The 20,124-nt window shown below is 41.3% G+C and overlaps 1 protein-coding gene across 16 annotated transcripts in view; it reads left to right on the forward strand.

Annotated features, from left to right (window-relative positions):
- LOC124553681 (GDNF-inducible zinc finger protein 1-like) overlaps nucleotides 1–20,124 on the forward strand; it is a 128,621-nt gene that overhangs the window by 97,880 nt on the left and 10,617 nt on the right. For all 16 annotated transcript variants that reach the window (XM_047127571.1, XM_047127578.1, XM_047127582.1 and 13 more), the window contains one exon: nucleotides 4,110–4,147. In XM_047127571.1, coding sequence (XP_046983527.1) covers nucleotides 4,110–4,147 — 38 coding nt within the window. The remainder of the gene's footprint in view (nucleotides 1–4,109; nucleotides 4,148–20,124) is intronic.

Consider the following 20,124-nt stretch of genomic DNA (forward strand, 5'->3'; position numbering starts at 1 on the left):
TTCTCGCAACCTCTTTGCCGACCGGTGTGCCGGTGACAGCTTACTCCGGCACGGCGTCAAACACGAGCGTGACAGAAAGACAGCTACACATTTAACTTTCGACCGAAGCTTTCTTCAGAAAAGGGAAGACACACATTCGATCGCACGACCGAGTACACCTCACGCACACACGACCACCACTCCGGCAGCTCGGACTGGAATGCTCTGTCACGTGGAACGAAAGCGGCAATCTGGAGTGGGTGGGTAAGGGGAAGGGATAGCAGGGTACAGGTGGGGGGACAAAAGAGTGCTATCTGGCACAGCGTGCAGGGACTGGAACGACAACAGGCGCAGCGTCTGCAGCAGGGGAGGGGAGGGGGGGGAGGCAGCAGGGGAGGGGAGGGGGGGGAGGCTGGGAGGGATAGGGAAGAGGGGAAAAGGAGAAGAGTGGGGAAGGGAAAGGACTGGCAGGTGAATTGGCAGAGGGCAGCTCACAGTGACGGTTACAGGACGAGAATAGGGAGTACGTGACTGTCTACCGTATCATCCTTCGTCGTCGGCGTTGTCATTGTTGCCGTGAGGCACCGTTATACCAAGTGTAAAGGCGCGTCGATCTTAGAGCACGAGATATGGTAACCTTAAGTCACTGACAACACACAACGATCACGGTAGCACCTGATTCCAGAATAGCTGCAGTGGGTAGGATCTACCAACTACCCCTCTTGGCCATGTCCCCAAAACTTAACTCGTAACGAGATCCCTTCGAAGCAAATTGTTATAACGATCGTCTATAAAGGCTTCGTACAACGACAAGAAATGTTACAGTTTATGGAATAATAACAGATACGACAAAACTGTCTCCTTTCTTCTGTTTTATTTAACGTAACTTTGTTCACAGTTTTATTTCGCATTCACCACTCGTACACACTCTGATGCGGACTATATGCGAGTGCCCGAACCCTGACTCCCAAGTCCCAACAGTTTTGGTTGCCAGACACCAACAGTCAATGATAATAATGCAGTATTTTGTAATTGACACTTCTAGGTTAGCCACCGCCCTCCACGAATGTTTGTTAGGCGTAAGACAATTACGCACTTTTCTCTCCGATCCGCAATTATTAAGAGTTTGTTTCTGTGTCTATCGACCTGCCAGCGCTTTTTTTTGTGTGTGTGTGTGTGTGTGTGTGTGTGTGTGTGTGTGTGTGTGTGTGTGTATATATATATATATATATATATATATATATATATATATATAAAACAAAGATGATGTGACTTACCAAATGAGAGTGCTGGCAGGTCGACATACACACAAAATTCAAGCTTTCGCAACAAACTGTTGCCTCATCAGGAAAGAGGGAAGGAGAGGGAAAGACGAAAGGATGTGGTTTTTAAGAGAGAGGGTAAGGAGTCATTCCAATCCCGGGAGCGGAAAGACTTACCTTAGGGGGAAAAAGGGACGGGTATACACTCGCACACACACACATATCCATCCACACATATACAGACACTAGCAGACATATTTAAATATAAACCATCTCAATACCGCTTCCCTCGTGAGATGCGTATATATTTATCCCGGAATTGACCGCCCCGTAGGTGTACTCAATTTAATGACCACACTTCGCTATCCGCGATTTCGTGTAACTAAATGTCCTTTTGTTACTCTGATTGTATACCTTAGTTTTATAAAACTCGCCCCTATATTTTTTTCACAACGCACAATTAGCACTTCTTTACTTGTTTATTACTAAGAGTAAACGAAAAAATGACGCCGTATCATCGGCTTCGTCGATATAAAGCAAAACAGCTCAATATGCCCAATTTTACCTCTTCTTATAGGATCGGCTACCTTACTCATTAATTTACTACATATTATTTCCAACACCACTAAACAGGTATCGCCGTTAGATTTTAATTGTATTCAAAATCATGTTGTTGTTATTATTATTATTATTATTATTATTATGACCGATCAAATCGTAACAAATCGAGTGGCGTGTGTTTTTAACGATAGCTTTACACTCGCCCAGCCTTTATTCGTGCAATATTATATATAAATATACAGACTGGACTGAGAGATCAATCTCTCTACCGTAACCGATAGAGGCAAATACGCTATTCGAGTTCGGTTACATCTATCTTGACTCGTACTGTTACTCTGGCCAGAGGGGGCGGAAACTGTGGGGTAACCCGGATCGTCTGGATCCTCCCCTCCACAGCCGGGCTTTTCTGAAGTGCACAGATGGGAGTTATCCTCAAAACAAATACTCCACTCCCGAAACCGTCCCAGCCTCGACCTACAGTGACCTACTGTCCCCGCTGCCTCCACCAGACAGTTTTCGTCCCCTCTGACGTATCGTCTCCACCCTACTCTAGTCCTCTCACTCTCGTCGCTTGTCACCCTCTGCTGACACCCCTGCCCGTCTTCGCCCGCTCCTCTCCTTTTTTGCTCCTTTCCCCCCCACCTCCTCGCCCCACAACCTCCTCGACACTGTGCTCGTCGGCATTCTAGTCCTCGTACACTCTGCCGGACAGCATTCCTCTCCCCACCACCTGTACACCACTATTTCTTCCAATTCCCCTTCCCATGCCGCTACATTGCTGCTCCCATCCCAAGTGATAGGTGGATTTTGGTCCGTGGTGCCGGAGTCGGCGGTTGTGTGTGCGTGAGGTGTGCTCGTGTCTGTCAGTGAGTGTGTGTCTTTCCTTTTCTGAAGAAGGTTTGGCAGAGAGCTAAATGTCTAACTGTCTTTTTTTTGTGCTCGTGTGCAATTGACGCGTCATCATTATGGTGAGTAGCGATGTATCTTTTGTCGATATACAAAAATGTAAACAATACGTAATGATACGTAACAACAGTACAGAAAGGATGGATTGCTACTTGCCCCGTAAGTGAGGTGTTAAGTTGCAGAGAGACACAGTGAAGGAGAATGTTAGAAATATTTCAGCTTTTGAACCGAATCCTCCTCTAGAAGTAGAAAATTGACACACATTCGCCCAAGAGCAACACACACACACATGACCACTGTGTCTCTGTCTCTACGTACTAAGGCTACACATTCTCTATGTGTTGTTGTTGTTGTTTTTTTCAGTCCTGAGACTGGTTTGATGCAGCTCTCCATGCTACTCTATCCTGTGCAAGCTTCATCATCTCCCAGTACCCACTGCAGCCTACATCCTTCTGAATCTGCTTAGTGTATTCATCTCTTGGTCTCCCTCTACGATTTTTACCCTCCACACTGCCCTCCAATAATAAATTTGTGATCCCTTGATGCCTCAGAACATGTCCTACCAAGCGATCCCTTCTTCTAGTCACGTTGTGCCACAAACTTCTCTTCTCCCCAATCCTATTCAATACCTCCTCATTAGTTACGTGATCTACCCACCTTATCTTCAGCATTCTTCTGTAGCACCACAATTCGAAAGCTTCTATTCTCCTCTTGTCCAAACTAGTTATCGTCCATGTTTCACTTCCATACATGGCTACACTCCATACAAATACTTTCAGAAACGACTTCCTGACACTTTAATCTATACTCGACGTCAACAAATTTCTCTTCTTCAGAAACGCTTTCCTTGCCATTGCCAGTCTGCATTTTATATCCTCTCTACTTTGACCATCATCAGTTATTTTGTTCTCCAAATAGCAAAACTTCTTTACAACTTTAAGTGTCTTATTTCCTAATCTAATTCCCTCAGCATCACCCGACTTAATTCGACTACATTCCATAATCCTCTATGTACTGAATAGTAATCTATCATCCCCATATTCTTGTCATTTCATCCTGGACTGTCCGTAATACACCAACAGGTTGTGATACATATGAATTCATAGATTCTCTCGCTCTCTTTCTTTCTATCTGTTTCTTACGCACAAAGTTACAGACTGGCCTTCGTTATACTTACAGGGTTTTCTAACACTAGATGACACAATTCTTAAGGAAACTCGAAAAATTTTCACATTTCTTTTTGTGTCAGTAGGGAGCCAGAGATTGTGACAATAATCACATGTAGAAGTACCAGAATGTTTTGTCACTGATTATCACACTCTGATAGTGCAGTGCACTGTTGATGTAATTTGTTTGTTTTACAGCTGAGTGTCAGCTAATAACGTTATAAATCTGTTCCAGGGACTGGAGAGTGCAAACACAACAGTGGACACTGTAAGGTAAGAGGAACATTATTTACAACACATATACAATTCTCTTCACAGGAAAACTTTTAGTCCAAACAAAAAATAGATTCTTCATCTTTGTGCAGTATTCCTTTTCATCACAAAAAAATCACATCGGACAAAATACTTAATCACTCCACTAAAAGAGCCACCTGCTCCCTTTGGCGCACAGTAGACGGTGTATAACTGCTGCTGGGTCGTCGTGTGACCCTCCAGAGCTGACAAGTCGTGGCAGGCGAAGCGTTCTGCGTGTGACCGTCAGCTGTACAGAATCGGTGCAGTCAGACGAGTCGACGTGGTCGTGTGGCGGAACGACAGAAAGGGACTGCGCTGTGACCCTGCTTTTAATGCCCCAGAATTAATGTTTTCTAACCGTCCGTGACATGTTTTTATCGCTTCTATCAAAGTTCCTATGTTCACAATGTCAGTTTGCACCTGATTTCGCATTTACACATTTATAATTTTCCTGCGACTTACGCTTCACGAACCGATGTTTGTGGAGGAAAAAACTGACACAAATGATGCCGGTACGGCGCGGGTCTTCGAGTAATGTACGCAAATGTTGTGTGGTAAGTTTGTTGACACCGGAGCACTCTGTTCAGCAGATCTGAATTGGTAAAAGTGAGAGCAGTTGGTGCTGCTCCCGACCTGTACTCTGTGTCGTGGCTGGTGGGAGTGTGAGCTAGGTTCACTCGAGTAAGGGTGTCGCGACTGATCACAATTGTTTTCATACCGTCTCTACTGCACATGCACAGCTTTGTCACTGTTGTGATTTGCATAAACTCGAAGGCTTATTTTGTGTGTGTCAGTGTTTGACCACTTGTAACGCTAGCTCACACCATTGCTCTCTCTCTCAGCACTGCTTAAATGTTTTCGGTTTCAACTAACCTCCTCTTTGGTTTAAATTGTGAAACACAGCACCAGGTACATATTTTTTCAGACTTGCCGAGACGCATTTCAAGAATTTATTCTCCTTGTTGAATGCAGATATTTATGTAAGTAGTTCTTGTGATGGTTTACACACGTGTGTGTGTGTGTGTGTGTGTGTGTGTGTGTGTGTGTGTGTGTGTGTGTAACCTCAGAAAGATGGCTACTGTTAAAGAGACATAGAACTACACACTTGCAAATATCACAAAAAAATACTAGTATTCGACAATGAGAGCAAATTCTCTAAATGTGTCATGCCGAGCTTGGAAAAATATGAAACCTCTGTAATGTTTCATTATTTAAATAATGAATGATTTCCAAAAATAACTGTTTTGATGCATGAAGCTAAGTCAAGTGTTCTTAGATATCAGACAGTGATCTATTCCAGTTACATCAGCAGCTGAACAATACAAAATTCAGATAATGGAAAATCCAGGACGGAGTAGTGATAATATTATGAAAAGGAATGCAGTTCACTGAGTCGCCGTTTCGCCTCTTTTTGCAAATGCTGTGAGGGATCGATAGCGACAATGCCCGGTGAGGCTTTTTGTGTGGTTCAGGCCGGAGGTGGTTGTGTGGTGTTTTTGGGGTGTCGTCTATGCGACAATAAGAAGAGGTTGTAGCAGTGGTTTTTATTATTTATTGAAAAAGTGTTTGTTCAGAGTGTGTAATTTAAATGTTCTTTGCAAACTAAATGAAAAGGCTGATTTCGTGTTACTGAAAATTAAAATTTTACTTAACATTATAGAAACATTAGTTTTCTTAATGTGACTACTATTTATCTGACCCTTAGACAAGAGTGACTCCGGAGTTTAACTCGCCCCTTTTTATCATAAACTAGCTGTACGTGGCTGTGTCTGAGGTCTCCTTAAATGGAAAAGAAACGAAAGAGGAAGCGCACATTTTTGGAGTACATCCTAATCTCCTCCCCTCTCCCCTCTCTCTCTGTCCATCCCTTTCTTCCTGTTTTCTCTGTCACCCCTCTTCCCATCTCCTGTTCACACTCCTCTCTCACCTCGAGTCTCGTTTATTGTTACTGCAAATTCAGATTCTGTAGTAGTATTCTAATCATAAACCAATAAGCCATAAACGCAACTTTCCTCTTTGCTAACAATGTGAGAAACTGTGAATGTCCGTTAAGTGCAAATCTCTGAAAGATTTTGACCAAATGCTATCACGTTTTGACACGACATTCCATTAGAATGGATGTGAGTTAATATGCCTGTTTTTTTTTTTTTTTTTTTTTTTTTTTAATACAGGATGTACATAAAGTCTGGGGACACTTTAAATTATTTATTGCAGAAGAACCAATCATTGTACAGATATCACACATATGTAATTTTGAAGAGAAACCCTGAAAGTTTCTTTTTCGTGTATACCGCCACACCGTAGTTTGGTATTTTCCCGATAGTCAGCGCTAGTCCCAAATGTGGCGAGTTCAGGTGCAGAGTGGCTTTCTGTGTGTTGGAGTTCGACAAAAACACCAGATCTCAGTTCGTGTGACTTTTGTACCACCTCTACCACGTGATGTAGCAGAGCTCCGGGAGAGAATACTGGAAGCTGCAGAGTGAAAATCTCATTCTGGAAATATCACCCAGGCTGTGGCTAAGCCATGTCTCCGCACTATCCTTTCTTTCAGGACTGCAAGTTCTGCAAGGTTCGCAGGAGAGCTTCTGTAAAGTTTGGATGGTAGGAGACGAGGTACTGGCAGAAGTAAAGCTGTGAGTACCGGGCGTGAGTCGTGCTTGGGTAGCTCAGTTGGTAGAGTACTTGCCCACAAAAGGCAAAGGCCCCGACTTCGAGTCTCGGTCCGGCAAACAGTTTTAATCTGCCAGGAAGTTTCATATGAGCACACACTCTGCTGCAGAGTGAAAATCTCATTCTGGAATACGGGAAGCGACTGCCATAGTCAACAAAGGACAGGTATGGCAAGAATTTGATTACCGTATTGACGTCTCACTCATGGTTCGCATATCGAAAGTTTGGGGGGGGGGGGGGGGGGAGGTGGGAGGCGGGGGGACAACTTTCAGAGTTACTCTTCAATATGCAATATGTATGACATCTGTACGATGTTTAGTTCTTGTACAATAAATAATTGGAAGTGTTCCCAGACTTTATGTTCACCCTGTATATGCGATTATAATTTTTTAATAGTAGGGAAACATAGTCATATATATAGACAAACACACACACACACACACACGCGCGCGCGCGTCCACACACACACACACACACACACACACAGACAGTTGCGTCAAAATTTCAATGTATTCAGTCAAGAACTTTCAGAGGTACACAATTTTGAACAAACAAATAGTTACATTTTTATTTGTATAGATTTGTAATTTTTGAACATCACAGTCACCATATTTTCACAAAGCTGAAGGCAAAACATTGTGAAACTTGAAGATTCTCTTCTGCTCAGTTTCGTTGTCACCGATACCTGCAACTTAATCCCTTGTTATTCAATGTTTACACTAGAACAACTGGAAGTCACGCACAGTAGGTAGGTGCAGTGTAGTGTAGTGTCCTCCGGGAATATTTAATGCTGGCTTCTGATTGAGAAAAAAGTTTTACTATTTATAGACAGTTGTGTTGAAAAGTGATCTAATTTGTTGGAACTGGATAGTGTGCAGGCTCAAACTGGCATTGTGTGTGCGTGCATGTATGTATGCTTTCACACTCCAGCAGCACTCCACAAAATGATAAGTTTCTCACCTTTTAACACAAGTTATTCATTTGAAATTTTTACTGTTGTCTAAGAACATAAACTTTTTTTTTTACACAAACTTAACACTTACCCTTTAAATAAACTTCTAGGCGTAAAATTTCTGTGCACGAGAGATGTAGTCAAAAAATAACTCTTTGTACCACGGAGTTTATACGCCGTTTCTCGCAGTCGACAAAATTCGGCTGACTTTTGAACGGGTTTCTTTTTTATTGCTGCTGCAGGTTAAGTGGGAACTGCTATATAAATCACTTTTCTATTTAACATTTTCGTAATGACACAAACAGACACGTGCTAGCTGCACAGATAATTGTCAGTTACCCAACACAGCTGAGCTAATGCAATGACCCTCATGGGAACATTTTTAAAAAAGAAAACAACTTTCATTACCACTCAGACCGTTTAGAGACAAGCAAATTTCTTAATGCTGCAGAGGAAGCAGTAACAGCAAAAACGATTACGATACTTCAGCAGAGGTAGCACAAATTAACGGGCTACCTGTTATGCGAGGTCGACTGGACTAATCGTTTGTTTAACGACAGAACCGCTAGTTCGCCGGAGCGCAGTTATTCTCGATTCTAACCATTTGGTCAACTGTCGAAGGAAAACCGTGGGAAACATTGAACGAGCTTGTGCTTGTCCTCTTCAGTTACTAATTTTAGTGAGTAAATGAAATCTTTTGAACATTTCCTAATGCCACAAACAAATAGGTGCCCACCGCACAGCTGATCGGCAGTTACCCGACACAGTTGAGCTGTTAGAATGGCCTGAGCCAACTCATTCAGTGTTACTCTGAACTCAAACGGGAAGATTACAAACACTCGGCCACCGATCGCGTTTCCGTTGGCCCACAGCATCAAAAATGGCTCTGAGCACTATGGGACTTAACATCTGAGGTCGTCAGTCCCCTAAAACTTAGAACTACTTAAACCTAACTAACCTAAGGACATCACACATCCATGCCGGAGGCAGGATTCGAACATGCGACCGTAGCAGCCATGCGGTTCCAGTCTACCGTATCTCCGTATCTTCCTTCATCGTCGGCGCTGTCGTGAGGCACCGTTATACCAAGTGGAAAGCCGCGTCGATCTTAGAGCACTGACAACACACAACGGTCACGATAGCACCTGAGTCCAGAATAGCTGCAGTCGTTAGGATCTACGAAATACCCCCTCTTGACCAGGTTCCCAAAACTTAACTCGTAACGAGATCCCTTCGAAGCAAATTATCATAACGATTGTCTATAAATGCAACGATAAGAAATGTTACAGTTTATGGAATAATAGCAGATACGACCAAACTGTCTTGTTTCTTCTGTTTTATTTAACGTAACTTTGTTCACAGTTTTATTTCGCATTTACCACTCACTCACAATCTGATGTGGAGTATATGCGAGTGCGTGAACCCTAACTCCCAAGTTCCATCAAAACCCTTTGACGAACACTTTTGGTTGCTCAACACCAACAGTCAATGATAATGATACAGTTTTTCTCCTTTTCATAAATTAGAGCCCACTCTCCGCGATATAATAAAACAAACGGTCTCAATACCGCGTCCCTCGTGAGATGCGTATAGATTTATCCCGGAATTGACCGCCCCGTAGGTGTACTCAATTTAATGACCACACTTCGCTATCCGCAATTTCGTGTAACTAAATGTCCTTTTGTAACTCTGATCGTATACCGTAGTTATTTAATACTCGCCCCAATATTTTTCACAGTGCACAATTAGCACTTCTTTACTTGTTTATTTCTAAGCGTAAACAAAAAAAATGACACCATATCATCGGCTTTGTCGATATAAAGCAAAACGCTTCAGTATGCCCAATTTTACCTCTTCTTATAAGATCGGCTACCTTACTCATTAATTTACTACGTATTATTTCCAGTAACACTAAACAGGTGTTTCTGTTATATTTTAATTGTATACAAAAACATATTATTATTATGACACACCAAATCGTAACAAATTGCGTGGCGTGCGTTTTTAACGATAGCTTTACACTCGCCCAGCCTTTATTCAGGCAATATTATATATAAATATACAGACAGGACCAAAAGATCAATCTCTTTACAGTAACCGATAGAGGCAAATATGCTATTCAAGTTCTGTTACATCTATCTTGACTCGTATTGCTACACCAGACTGAAGTGCCTAGAACCGATCGGCCACTCAGGCTGGCCCCATTGCATCACCTAATCCTAGTGTCGTAGAAAACGCGTGGGAATACTTGGAATGATGGGTGAAACATCCTCAAAATTTGATAGCTGCGTGGGATTCGGTGGTCAGTGAGTATTTTCAGTCGGTTACGGCATACCTGGAAGGCACTCTCTTCTCCACCAAGTTGAGGCCGTTATCGAGGCTCTTGGTGGTGCTACACAGTATTAGTGGGAAGTCCAGCAGGCAGTGGCTGTTGGTGCAATGCACCACATACACTATTACAAAAATAAATAGATTGTGAACTAAATATTTTGTCTTTCACTACGTTGTCACGAAAAGCGTGACTTAATATTTTGCGTACTGCCTTTATCTAATGCACTGAGATCGAGTATGTCGTTTATATGTTCACGATTTCTGCTAAGTGTTTGTATTACTGCATCGATATGTCCTAGATCTTTTATGCCCCCGTACCACCACGTCGTTGGCGATTTCACAGCTCAGCCGATCCACCTCTGTGTTGCAAATGTTTTGAGTGAAATGCGCAGTCGATGTGCTGCTGTTTTCACGTCAATTCTACCACCATTGAGAGTTATTTAGTTCTCGGGGATTTGTAAAATACCCGGGTTCGTGTGTCGTCGCTGTGCAGCCTGTGAAAAGGATTGTGGGAGACTCCCAGATAAATTCCAAACCACAGTGCAGTTTTAATACCGATATATTTCCAGGACTCTGGTGTCCGAGTCTGGTGAACTGTACCGGTTACGTCACGTGTACACAAAAGTTGACATCAAACGACACAGAGTTCACGCCACAAAAGTCAGCAAACGAGTGAGCCTACAATACGTGCGATCGCAGCCATAGCCAAAAAACGAACGAGTGCCCCCCCAAGAGGCGCCTGCGCGACCTCTATTAATACTTTTGTTAACAACTACATACATTGAAAATTACAGTTTTATGTAAAATCACAATTAGAAGTTAAACCGAATATGAGATACACATTGCTAAAAATTTACAATCTCAGTGCTGAACAAGGTGAACCTATTTTCAACTTAGTTACGAGTTAATATAACATTATCCGACCAATTATGTTACAGGTAACAATTACATTTCTAAATTAGTGTATAACAAATCAAATAGTTCCCGAATTTTAGTGCTAACATATACCGGAGATTCAATTAACGTGCTTTATTTGTACGTTCTATTTAACTTGCTGTAGTGATTTTATAATTATAGGTTTACTGGTACATCCAGACCGTGTGCTCGATTTCTTTCGATCAGTTACAGTATTAATTTCACATTTATATTGCGTTTCTCACATAAGAACAATGTTAAATGCTTTTGGCACATTCAAAATGCACACGGTGGCTTTTGCACGTACGGTTTCAGCAAAGCATCGTTTTTTAATTATATGTATGCTGAAATAGAATATTGTGTCTGGCCAATTCTCCCTTCCACAAATGCTATATTACACATTAGACATTTACATTTATCATGACAGCGTTGTTTTATATATCACGGTGGTTATTTATGTATGTAATTTGGAAACAGGTCACTTTACATTTTGTTCTTTATGTCGAAATGACTGCATTTGAAACAGTTATTTAGTTATTCACATTGGACAATTACGACTGGTGTTTATCTTTAATGCTTGTTTAGCATTTGAGAAATCTTTCACGCAGGAGGATCCTACAAAAATACCGCCATTTCGGTCTCGTACTGATTCCTGTATGGAGGACATAGTGATAGACATCCCTGGGGTTGTGAAGCAGCTGAATGGGTTGAAAATAAATAAATCGCCAGGTCCTGAAGGGGTTCCAGTTAGGTTATACAGAGACTACTCTACTGCATTGGCTCCTTACTTAGCTTGCATTTATCGCGAATCTCTTGCCCGACGTAAAGTCCCGAGCGACTGGGAGAAAGCGCAGGTGACGCCTGTATATAAGAAGGGTAGAAGGACGGATCCTCAAAAATTACAGACCGATATCCTTAACATCGGTTTGTTGCAGGATTCTCGAACATATTCTCAGTTCGAATATAATGAATTTCCTCGAGACAGAGAAGTTGCTGTCAATGCATCAGCACTGCTTTAGAAAGCATCGCTCCTGCAAAATGCAACTCGCCCTTTTTTCACATGACATGTTGTGAACCACGGATGAAGGGTATCAGACAGATGCCATATTCCTCGACTTCCGGATAGCGTATTTGGGCGTAACAGTGCAGAGCGATATGAAGTGGGACGAGCATGTAATGGCAGTTGTGGGAAAGGCGGATAGTTGTCTTACGACCTGTTCTCGAGTACTGCGCGAGCGTTTGGGATCCCTATCGGGTCGGAATGAGGGAGGACATAGAAGCAATTCAGAGGCGGGCTGCTAGATTTGTTACTGGTAGGTTCGATCATCACACGAGTGTTACAGAAATGCTTCAGGAACTTGGGTGGGAGTCTCTGGAGGAAAGGAGGCGTTCTTTTCGTGAATTGCTACTGAGGAAATTTAGAGAACCAGCATTTGAGGATGACTGCAGTACAATTTTACTGCCGCCAACTTATATTTCCCAGAAAGACCACAAAAATAACATAGAGAGATTAGGGCTCATACAGAGGCATATAGGCAGTCATTTTTCCCTCGTTCTGTTTGGGAGTGGAACAGGGAGAGAAGATGCTAGTTGTGGTACGAGGTACCCTCCACCACGCATAGTATGGTGGATTGCGGAGTATGTATGTAGATGTAGATGGGTTCTGATAGGTAGCAGTGAGATACAGTAATATTTCAAGTGACACAATGAACTGTTACAAATCGGTTACTTCGAGATCAGCTTCGAGCCGGACACCCTGTCGTAGCTCGCATTCCGTCGACAGCTAACCGCCACCGTTTGCGACTTCAGTGGCGTCGAGCGAGAGCTCACTGGAGGCCAGGGCAGAGGTCCATCGTGTTTTCTGATGACAGCTGGATCTGCCTCAGTGCCAGTCGAAGGCCTGCAGCCGGCCTGTCTGCCTACTAGACACGCCGGACCTACACCCGGAGTGCGATTTCGTACAACAGCAGGAGCACCCTGGCTGCAGATTTGTACGTCAGTCTGGTGATTCGACCTGTCGTTCTGCCATTTGTGAACAGTATTCCAGGGAGTGTTTTCGAATGCTCGCCAACATACGAATGCTTTTGACTGTGTTGACCACAAAATATTACTGCAGAAGTTGGACAATTATGGAGTAAGGGGAGTAGCTTACAATTGGTTCGCCTCTTACTTTAAGAACAGAAAGCAGAAGGTAATTCTCCGCAATATTGAGAGTGGTAGTGATGTTCAGTCCCAATGGGGCACTGTTAAGTGGGGCGTTCCCCAAGGGTCGGTGCTGGGGCCACTGCTGTTTCTTATTTATATAAATGATATGCCTTCTAGTATTACAGGTGATTCAAAAATATTTCTGTTTGCTGATTACACCAGCTTGGTAGTGAAGGATCTTGTGTGTAATATTGAAACAGTATCAAATAATGTAGTTCATGAAGTAAGTTCGTGGCTTGTGGAAAATAATTTGATGCTAAATCACAGTAAGGCGCAGTTCTTACAGTTTCTAACTCACAATTTAACAAGAACCGATATTTTTCAGACAGAATGGGCATATTACAAGCGAGACGGAACATTTCAAGTTCCTAGGCGTTTGGATAGGTAGTGAGCTGTTGTGGAAAGCCCCTGTTCAGGATCTTGTTCAGAAACTAAATGCTGCTTTATTTACCATTAGTACAGTATCTGAAATAAGTGACAGTTCAACACGAAAAGTAGTCTACTTCGCATATTTTCATACGTTTATGTGGTATGGTATAATTTTTTGGGGGTAATTATTCTGATTCAAAAATGGTATTTTTGGCTCAAAAACGGGCTGTTCGAGCTACGTGTGGTGTAAGTTCGAGGACCTCTTGTCGACCCATTTCAATAGTCTGGGAATTCTGACATTGCCCTCACAGTATATATTTTCTTTAATGTCCTTTGTTGTTAGCAACATTAGCTTATTCCCAAGAGTTAGCAGCTTTCACTCAGTTAATACTAGGCAGAAATCAAATCCGCATGTGGACTGCACTTCCTTGACTCTTGTGCAAAAAGGAGTGCAGTATTCTGCTGCATCCATTTTCAATAAGCTACCACAAGAACTCAAAAAGTCTTGTAGTGGTTAATAAAAAAGAGAAGAAAAATAAGAGAGAAGAAAAGATGTTGAAAATGTGGAATAAATCGTGAATAAAATAAAAGGGGGTTTTAAAATCGTAAATGACCGCGAACAAAAAGGGAAAGAATGAAAAGCAAATCGGACTTTGTATTACGGAAAAGCTATTGTTGGGGTGGTCCTTGTGGCGTTTGTGAGCAAAAGTTAAACCAATTTTCACTACAAAAGTTATTGAAAAGAAACAGAGAATAACAGAATGTAACTGACAAGGGGAAGTGGCGTAGACGAGAGATCATCCTTTACCAGATTAACTTATCTTCTTTCGGGCGGCGTCCACGTCTTCAAAAATCTCCTTCATTTCAGCGTGAAAAAATCTGCTCCGAAAGCTTGCAATAGTCCAGGGATCACTAATTTATACCAATTAAAATCATCTTGATACTGTATGCAATTTAATTCACTTTGCTACTTCCATCCACCGAATTTCTTAATAACTTCACCAATGTCTACACATTACAATCAGATCAAGATTAGCCATTAAGTTTTTACGTCAGCATCCGATCACGCCTGCCTTAAGCTACGGCTATCAAGAGACAATTGAAAACGGATAGAAAACAAAAAAAGGTTACAATTTTAGTATTTTCTCTGCCGTCGAGCACTCATACCGCTGCGACGGGATATTTTTTATCTGAGGGAACGAGTGTAGCGCGGCGAAATTCAAAGTCCCGCTACATCGCCCCCTCGACTGTCACGCTAAAACACTTAGCGTGGCAGGCTAGCAAACCTAAAAGTCAATACATGTATATTTTCATTGGAAAGGCCACGTGCATCCATAGGGGATAATCTTAACCAACACTTACTATCTAAACCTATATACTAAATACAATTATTACAGTTTGGATCCTTTTTACCCAATTAATATATAGGTACATACAGTTTGTGTGAACAAGCTGCTCACCAGCGCAGTTGATGTTGTGCGCTTCCAGCGTTGGTTTCCCAATGCACCTCTGGCAGCATGTAGTCTTTGCGCATGCGCAATAGCATCACTGAATTTCGCGTGCGGCAGTTTCAAAATTGCCGTGTTATGACAGTCTTGAACAGTATTCACTTGCACATAGTGTTCAGTACAAGTTGTTATTCCAGCATAAATGGCGTGTTAAGTCCGGTGACACCATAAGATTGAGCGTGTGCGTGATCTGAAGCAACATCCATGTCTTCTGTTACGATGCAACACTCCAGGTCCTTGTGCGTTTTCATGACTATTGTTCCTGGGGCATATATGGTCGATGTTGTGTTTAGCCTCCACATCGCCTACGACAGGTGCTTTTGTCTCCAAAGCATCTGGAGGCCGGCCAGGAACAACGGCGTCGATGTTCACAAAGGTAGGTGTTTCATCAGGTTGTTTACACTCGCCAACAAACGTTCAATTGCAGTGTGAAAAATCCTCATTATCTAAGTAAATTGCAGTTTATATCGATTTACAAACAGTTATTTGGTTTATGCACCATAAGTTTCACAAACAACACAAAATTCGTCGTTTATAACATTCACTGTTTAACACAGTTTGCAACACTTTTTGCCACATTTACATTTTAACAAAGTTCACGGTGTCCCAGCATGTTTACATAGTTAATTATGAAAGCTTACATTTCGTGGTCACATTTCAAAATATGTTGACAATATGCAAAGTTTTAACACATATACAAATACATATAAATTTACAAGAACATGCATGTGAAATATTTACACTAAAAAAAAAAATTATACTAAGTCCCATTGGCTTTCTTTTATTGGGGTTTATGGTCATTTTGATTTTCTTTATTAAGGTTTTGACGTGCCAAGGGATATAAGACTTAATGTTTAAAGCACGGGCTTTCCTTCATTTATTATTTCTTTCTTTCTTTTGATTCCATATCTTGGCTGGATAGTGGTTAACCAGGCTTGTAATGCCATTAATATTCATGTCTTTTTATTCGTACCTGAAAGTTTACTGTCACACATTATATTCTTACATGCCATAAACAAACAATACCCAGCTGCAGTATGTGGTAGGATAATGGAGAAAGAAAGAAAGATAGACTGGAAGAAACTATTTACTACCTAAAAACTGCCAAATCCTACTGCTAATACAAAAAAAAAGAGAACACAATACATTATAACGTTTGCATCACCTTCAAGGGGTGTGTGAAAGGGGGTGCTTACAATTTACCAAATCATGGGTAAATGTAAGTGTCCTTACGTCAAGTCTGTGTAGTGTAACATCATGACAGATTCTCTGTTTGTGTTGTGATTGTTCATATGACTTAGTGTATTATACCTTAACAAATCCTTGCATGAGTGAATCGCATATCTGCTCAGTACTTCCTCAATATCTCCACTTCTTGTGGATACCATCTATACAAATGGAAAATTTATCTCAGAGATTGTCTCTCTCATAATGTGTATTATACGATAACATATCAAATTTCCTCTCAAGAGTTCAACCATGAACTTTCTTCTACTTTAGTGAAGGTTAAACATCATGTGTGTGTATATATATATATATATATATATATATATATATATATATATATATATATATAAAATCATTTCTATCTGTAAATTATAAATAAAGAACATATTATTATAATTGACAGTAAAATGTCTCTTTCTCACTGTCCGTTGCTCGACGTCGGCTGCACGGGTGGTCACTGCTCCTTTGCACTTACCTTGCATAGCCTAAAAAGTCAAATGTCTTCAACGTAGATATAATTTTGTCATCTGTTCGCTTAAGTGGAGGTGTTGTACGAATCGCAAAACGGCCTTAATAACTCTCCCATCTTTTGCTTCCTCAGGGTTTTCTGTCATATGTAAGTATAAGTATAATAAAGGCTAACATGGCACTAAATTTCACTTTCGTAAAAAAAAATTTTATACAAATGCATTCACATGAGGGCTGTGTAAAAACTATATTTCAACTTAAGTTCCTTAAAATATCATTCTCCTGTCTGAACACGAAATATAAATGTTTTCTTCCACACAGTGGCTTAACAAAGCTTAACGAAAGGTTACTATGTTACACTTCTGAAATAAATTAAAGCTAATGTGTTTCCAAGTTACCTTCTTATTACATTTCTTTCAACAGCTGTAATCATCATTATGTTCACTCTGCTTTTCTTGCATTCGTTCATTTTCAGTGGCACTGTAAATAGATTCACCTTTAACGCCTTGTACTCACGTGTTCTAACTCATCACAAATGTTTTCTTTCAAACTGAAATTCTTACGTAATCTTAAAGATGTAGACTGTTTACTCACTTCTCTATGTAGCACAATATTACCAAACATTCTCACTCATTCCTTAGTCACATATTCATCATAATATATATATATCCTTATACATTAAACAGATTCCTCATCAAACATTAATATATCACATACGTGGGGCCATTTGGCACTTCCATTCTCATAAAACTCCAATAATATTTTCCTCAAATAATCTGTCTCCATCAACTACTTCACAGTAACTTATCTTCTTATATTAACTTAAATATTAACTCATTCATACTGATCATTCATTCTTACATCCTCATTCATTCTGCTACATACCTATGTCATTACTGATTTCAACAGCTATTATCTCCTGTCATTAGAGTGCCTTGAAATAACTAACTAATTGTTGATTCACCTTATAATTTACAATTAACAACAAATGTAACCTGTGTAGATCTCATTCCTATATAAATATCTTTTCTCATTTAGTAAGTGTACTCGCCTGGATTTACCTTCTCTTCATAATTATGTATACAAGTCTAACTGCAGTATATAATTTCCATAAATGAATGTTTGTGTTCTTAGGCTGTATAACTTAATGTTCGTGTATTCAATACAAATATTTATGATCTCGTTCTCACAGCAACTTGCTCATGTTCAACTTAGTTATCATTATATTATGTTGTTTTAGTGCACAAAGGGTTTGTGGGGATGCAGCCCCCTCGGCTTGTGAGATAACAGGTATTCTAGGAAGTAACAACCTGGCTAAGGCATGCTTGCTATTCTGAAAGGACCTGAATATAATAGCTGCCATTTTCTGTTCAGTTGTTTTAATTTTGTAGACTTGGGATTTCAATGCAAAAGAACAAGGTCATCAACCTGATAGGTTTGTTAATTCCTGATCTGCTGTCATTTTGTCGTCGTACCTGAGGAAACAAACCGTCTCAGCCGTTGCGCTCTTACAACGCCTCACGACCGTAGCACGAGCGCTTAGCTCGGTCGTCGACTGTTTTCCGTCGTCTGCTGTGTTTGGCCGGGTTCATTGACCACCTCCACTATGTTTACATTCCGGCCGGTTGGCGCCCACGCGTCAGCTGATGGCGCGCCGCAATTGTTATTGCTACTTCGTGGCGGGGAGTGAATCACTGTACTGGGGAACGGCGGCGGATTCCGTGGAGGGTTACGATTTGTCATGCGTGAATTTTGTGTGTTCCACATATTCTGTCGGTGATTGATGTTGTTGTTTTGATGGTAATTATGTCTGTTATATGTCATGTTCCTGTCAAAGTAGCCCGGGTTGTACCGGTTATTCTCACGTCTCCTATTGTTGTTGTTGTTGTACTGTCTGTAATTTTCATTTTGCTTGTAGTTACCATTTTGATATGGGTGATAATTATTGTTATTATTATTCCACGAATTTCTGCGGTTGTTCCTACTGTCATACACGTTTCCATTTGAATATGTTTCGCGCGCAGGCATCGTATTGTGTCGCGGCGCGGATGGATGGTTCCACCAACCACCGTCACTACGGTTCCTTTGGCGTGGGTGGTGATTTTGGTTACTAATATGAGTAAAATTTGAATGGCGTGAATTAAAGTGTCAATTATCGCTGGCAAGTCGGCTGGTTTGGACCAGTACAGTGTCTTGTCCAGGTACCTCTCAAAGTATTGTCTTAATGTCTCTTTTTTAGGGTCATAGGTCTCGGGGTTGCACACTTCTCTCCTTAGACTCTGTTGCTCATTCTCAGACCAGAATTCGTCCAAGAAGGCTTGTTCGAACTGTTCAAACGTAACGCACCGCCGCTTCATAGCGGCACCCCACTTAGCTGCTCGTCCTCTCATGAGATTGGTGACGTATCTAATTTATCGACTTCTGACCAACTACGTGGAAAAACACCGTCAAATGATCTAATAAACACAATAGGGTGGGCTTTGTGCTTGTCCTCACTGGAAAATGTCTGGAAATGCCCATGTCTTACAAACGTGTCATCGCCCATGCCGGTTGGCATACCTGTATTGACGTGGTTTGTGTCACTTGCTACTCTAGGTGTGGTACCGTAATATTGATCGTTCGGTGGAAAAGAAAGCGGCACACTGTAATTTTGATTGGAAATAGGTGATTCCACAATAGGTGGTGTTCTGTCTGTGTCATTAGCCATGGTTTTAGCTGTTTTGTCGTTTCCTAGCGATGCGTTTGCACCAATCGCCAAACACGGCACAACATTGTCTCGTAATTTTGTCACTTCGTCTTCTGTGTGTTTTGTCTCGTCTTTAACATGTGTCTTTGCTTTTGAAAGTATGTCCTGTGTAATTGTTTCAAGTTTTTTGTCCAGATAGTCGTCACACAATTTACATTCGTGTACAATTCTGTCGGCCACGTTGGTGTCGTTGTTTAGTGACGTGAGGTTCGCTCGGTCTTCTAATTTTTCTGTCTTTTCTTTGAGGTGGGTTTGTTCGAGAACTACCATTGTAAGTTGTTGGGTAGTATTTCCCACTTCTTCAGTCAGCTTTTCTTGGGTGGAGCTAGCTGAAGTTTGGGCCTGAGCTAACTCTTCCACACGGGTGTTCACTTCCTGCTGCACATTAACTATTTGAGTTAACTGATTCTCACATCGGGTGATATTGTTTTTTGTTTCGTGTGTGAATGTAACCAAAGTTTCTTCCTGTTTAGTGACTCGGTCGGACAACGTCTCAAATCGCTGGCTGAGCTGTTGAGTGGTGTTATTTAATTCTGTCATCTGTTTTGTCGTCCGTTCAAAATTT

Source organism: Schistocerca americana, chromosome 11, assembly GCF_021461395.2.
Source record: "Schistocerca americana isolate TAMUIC-IGC-003095 chromosome 11, iqSchAmer2.1, whole genome shotgun sequence".
Lineage (NCBI taxonomy): Eukaryota > Metazoa > Arthropoda > Insecta > Orthoptera > Acrididae > Schistocerca > Schistocerca americana.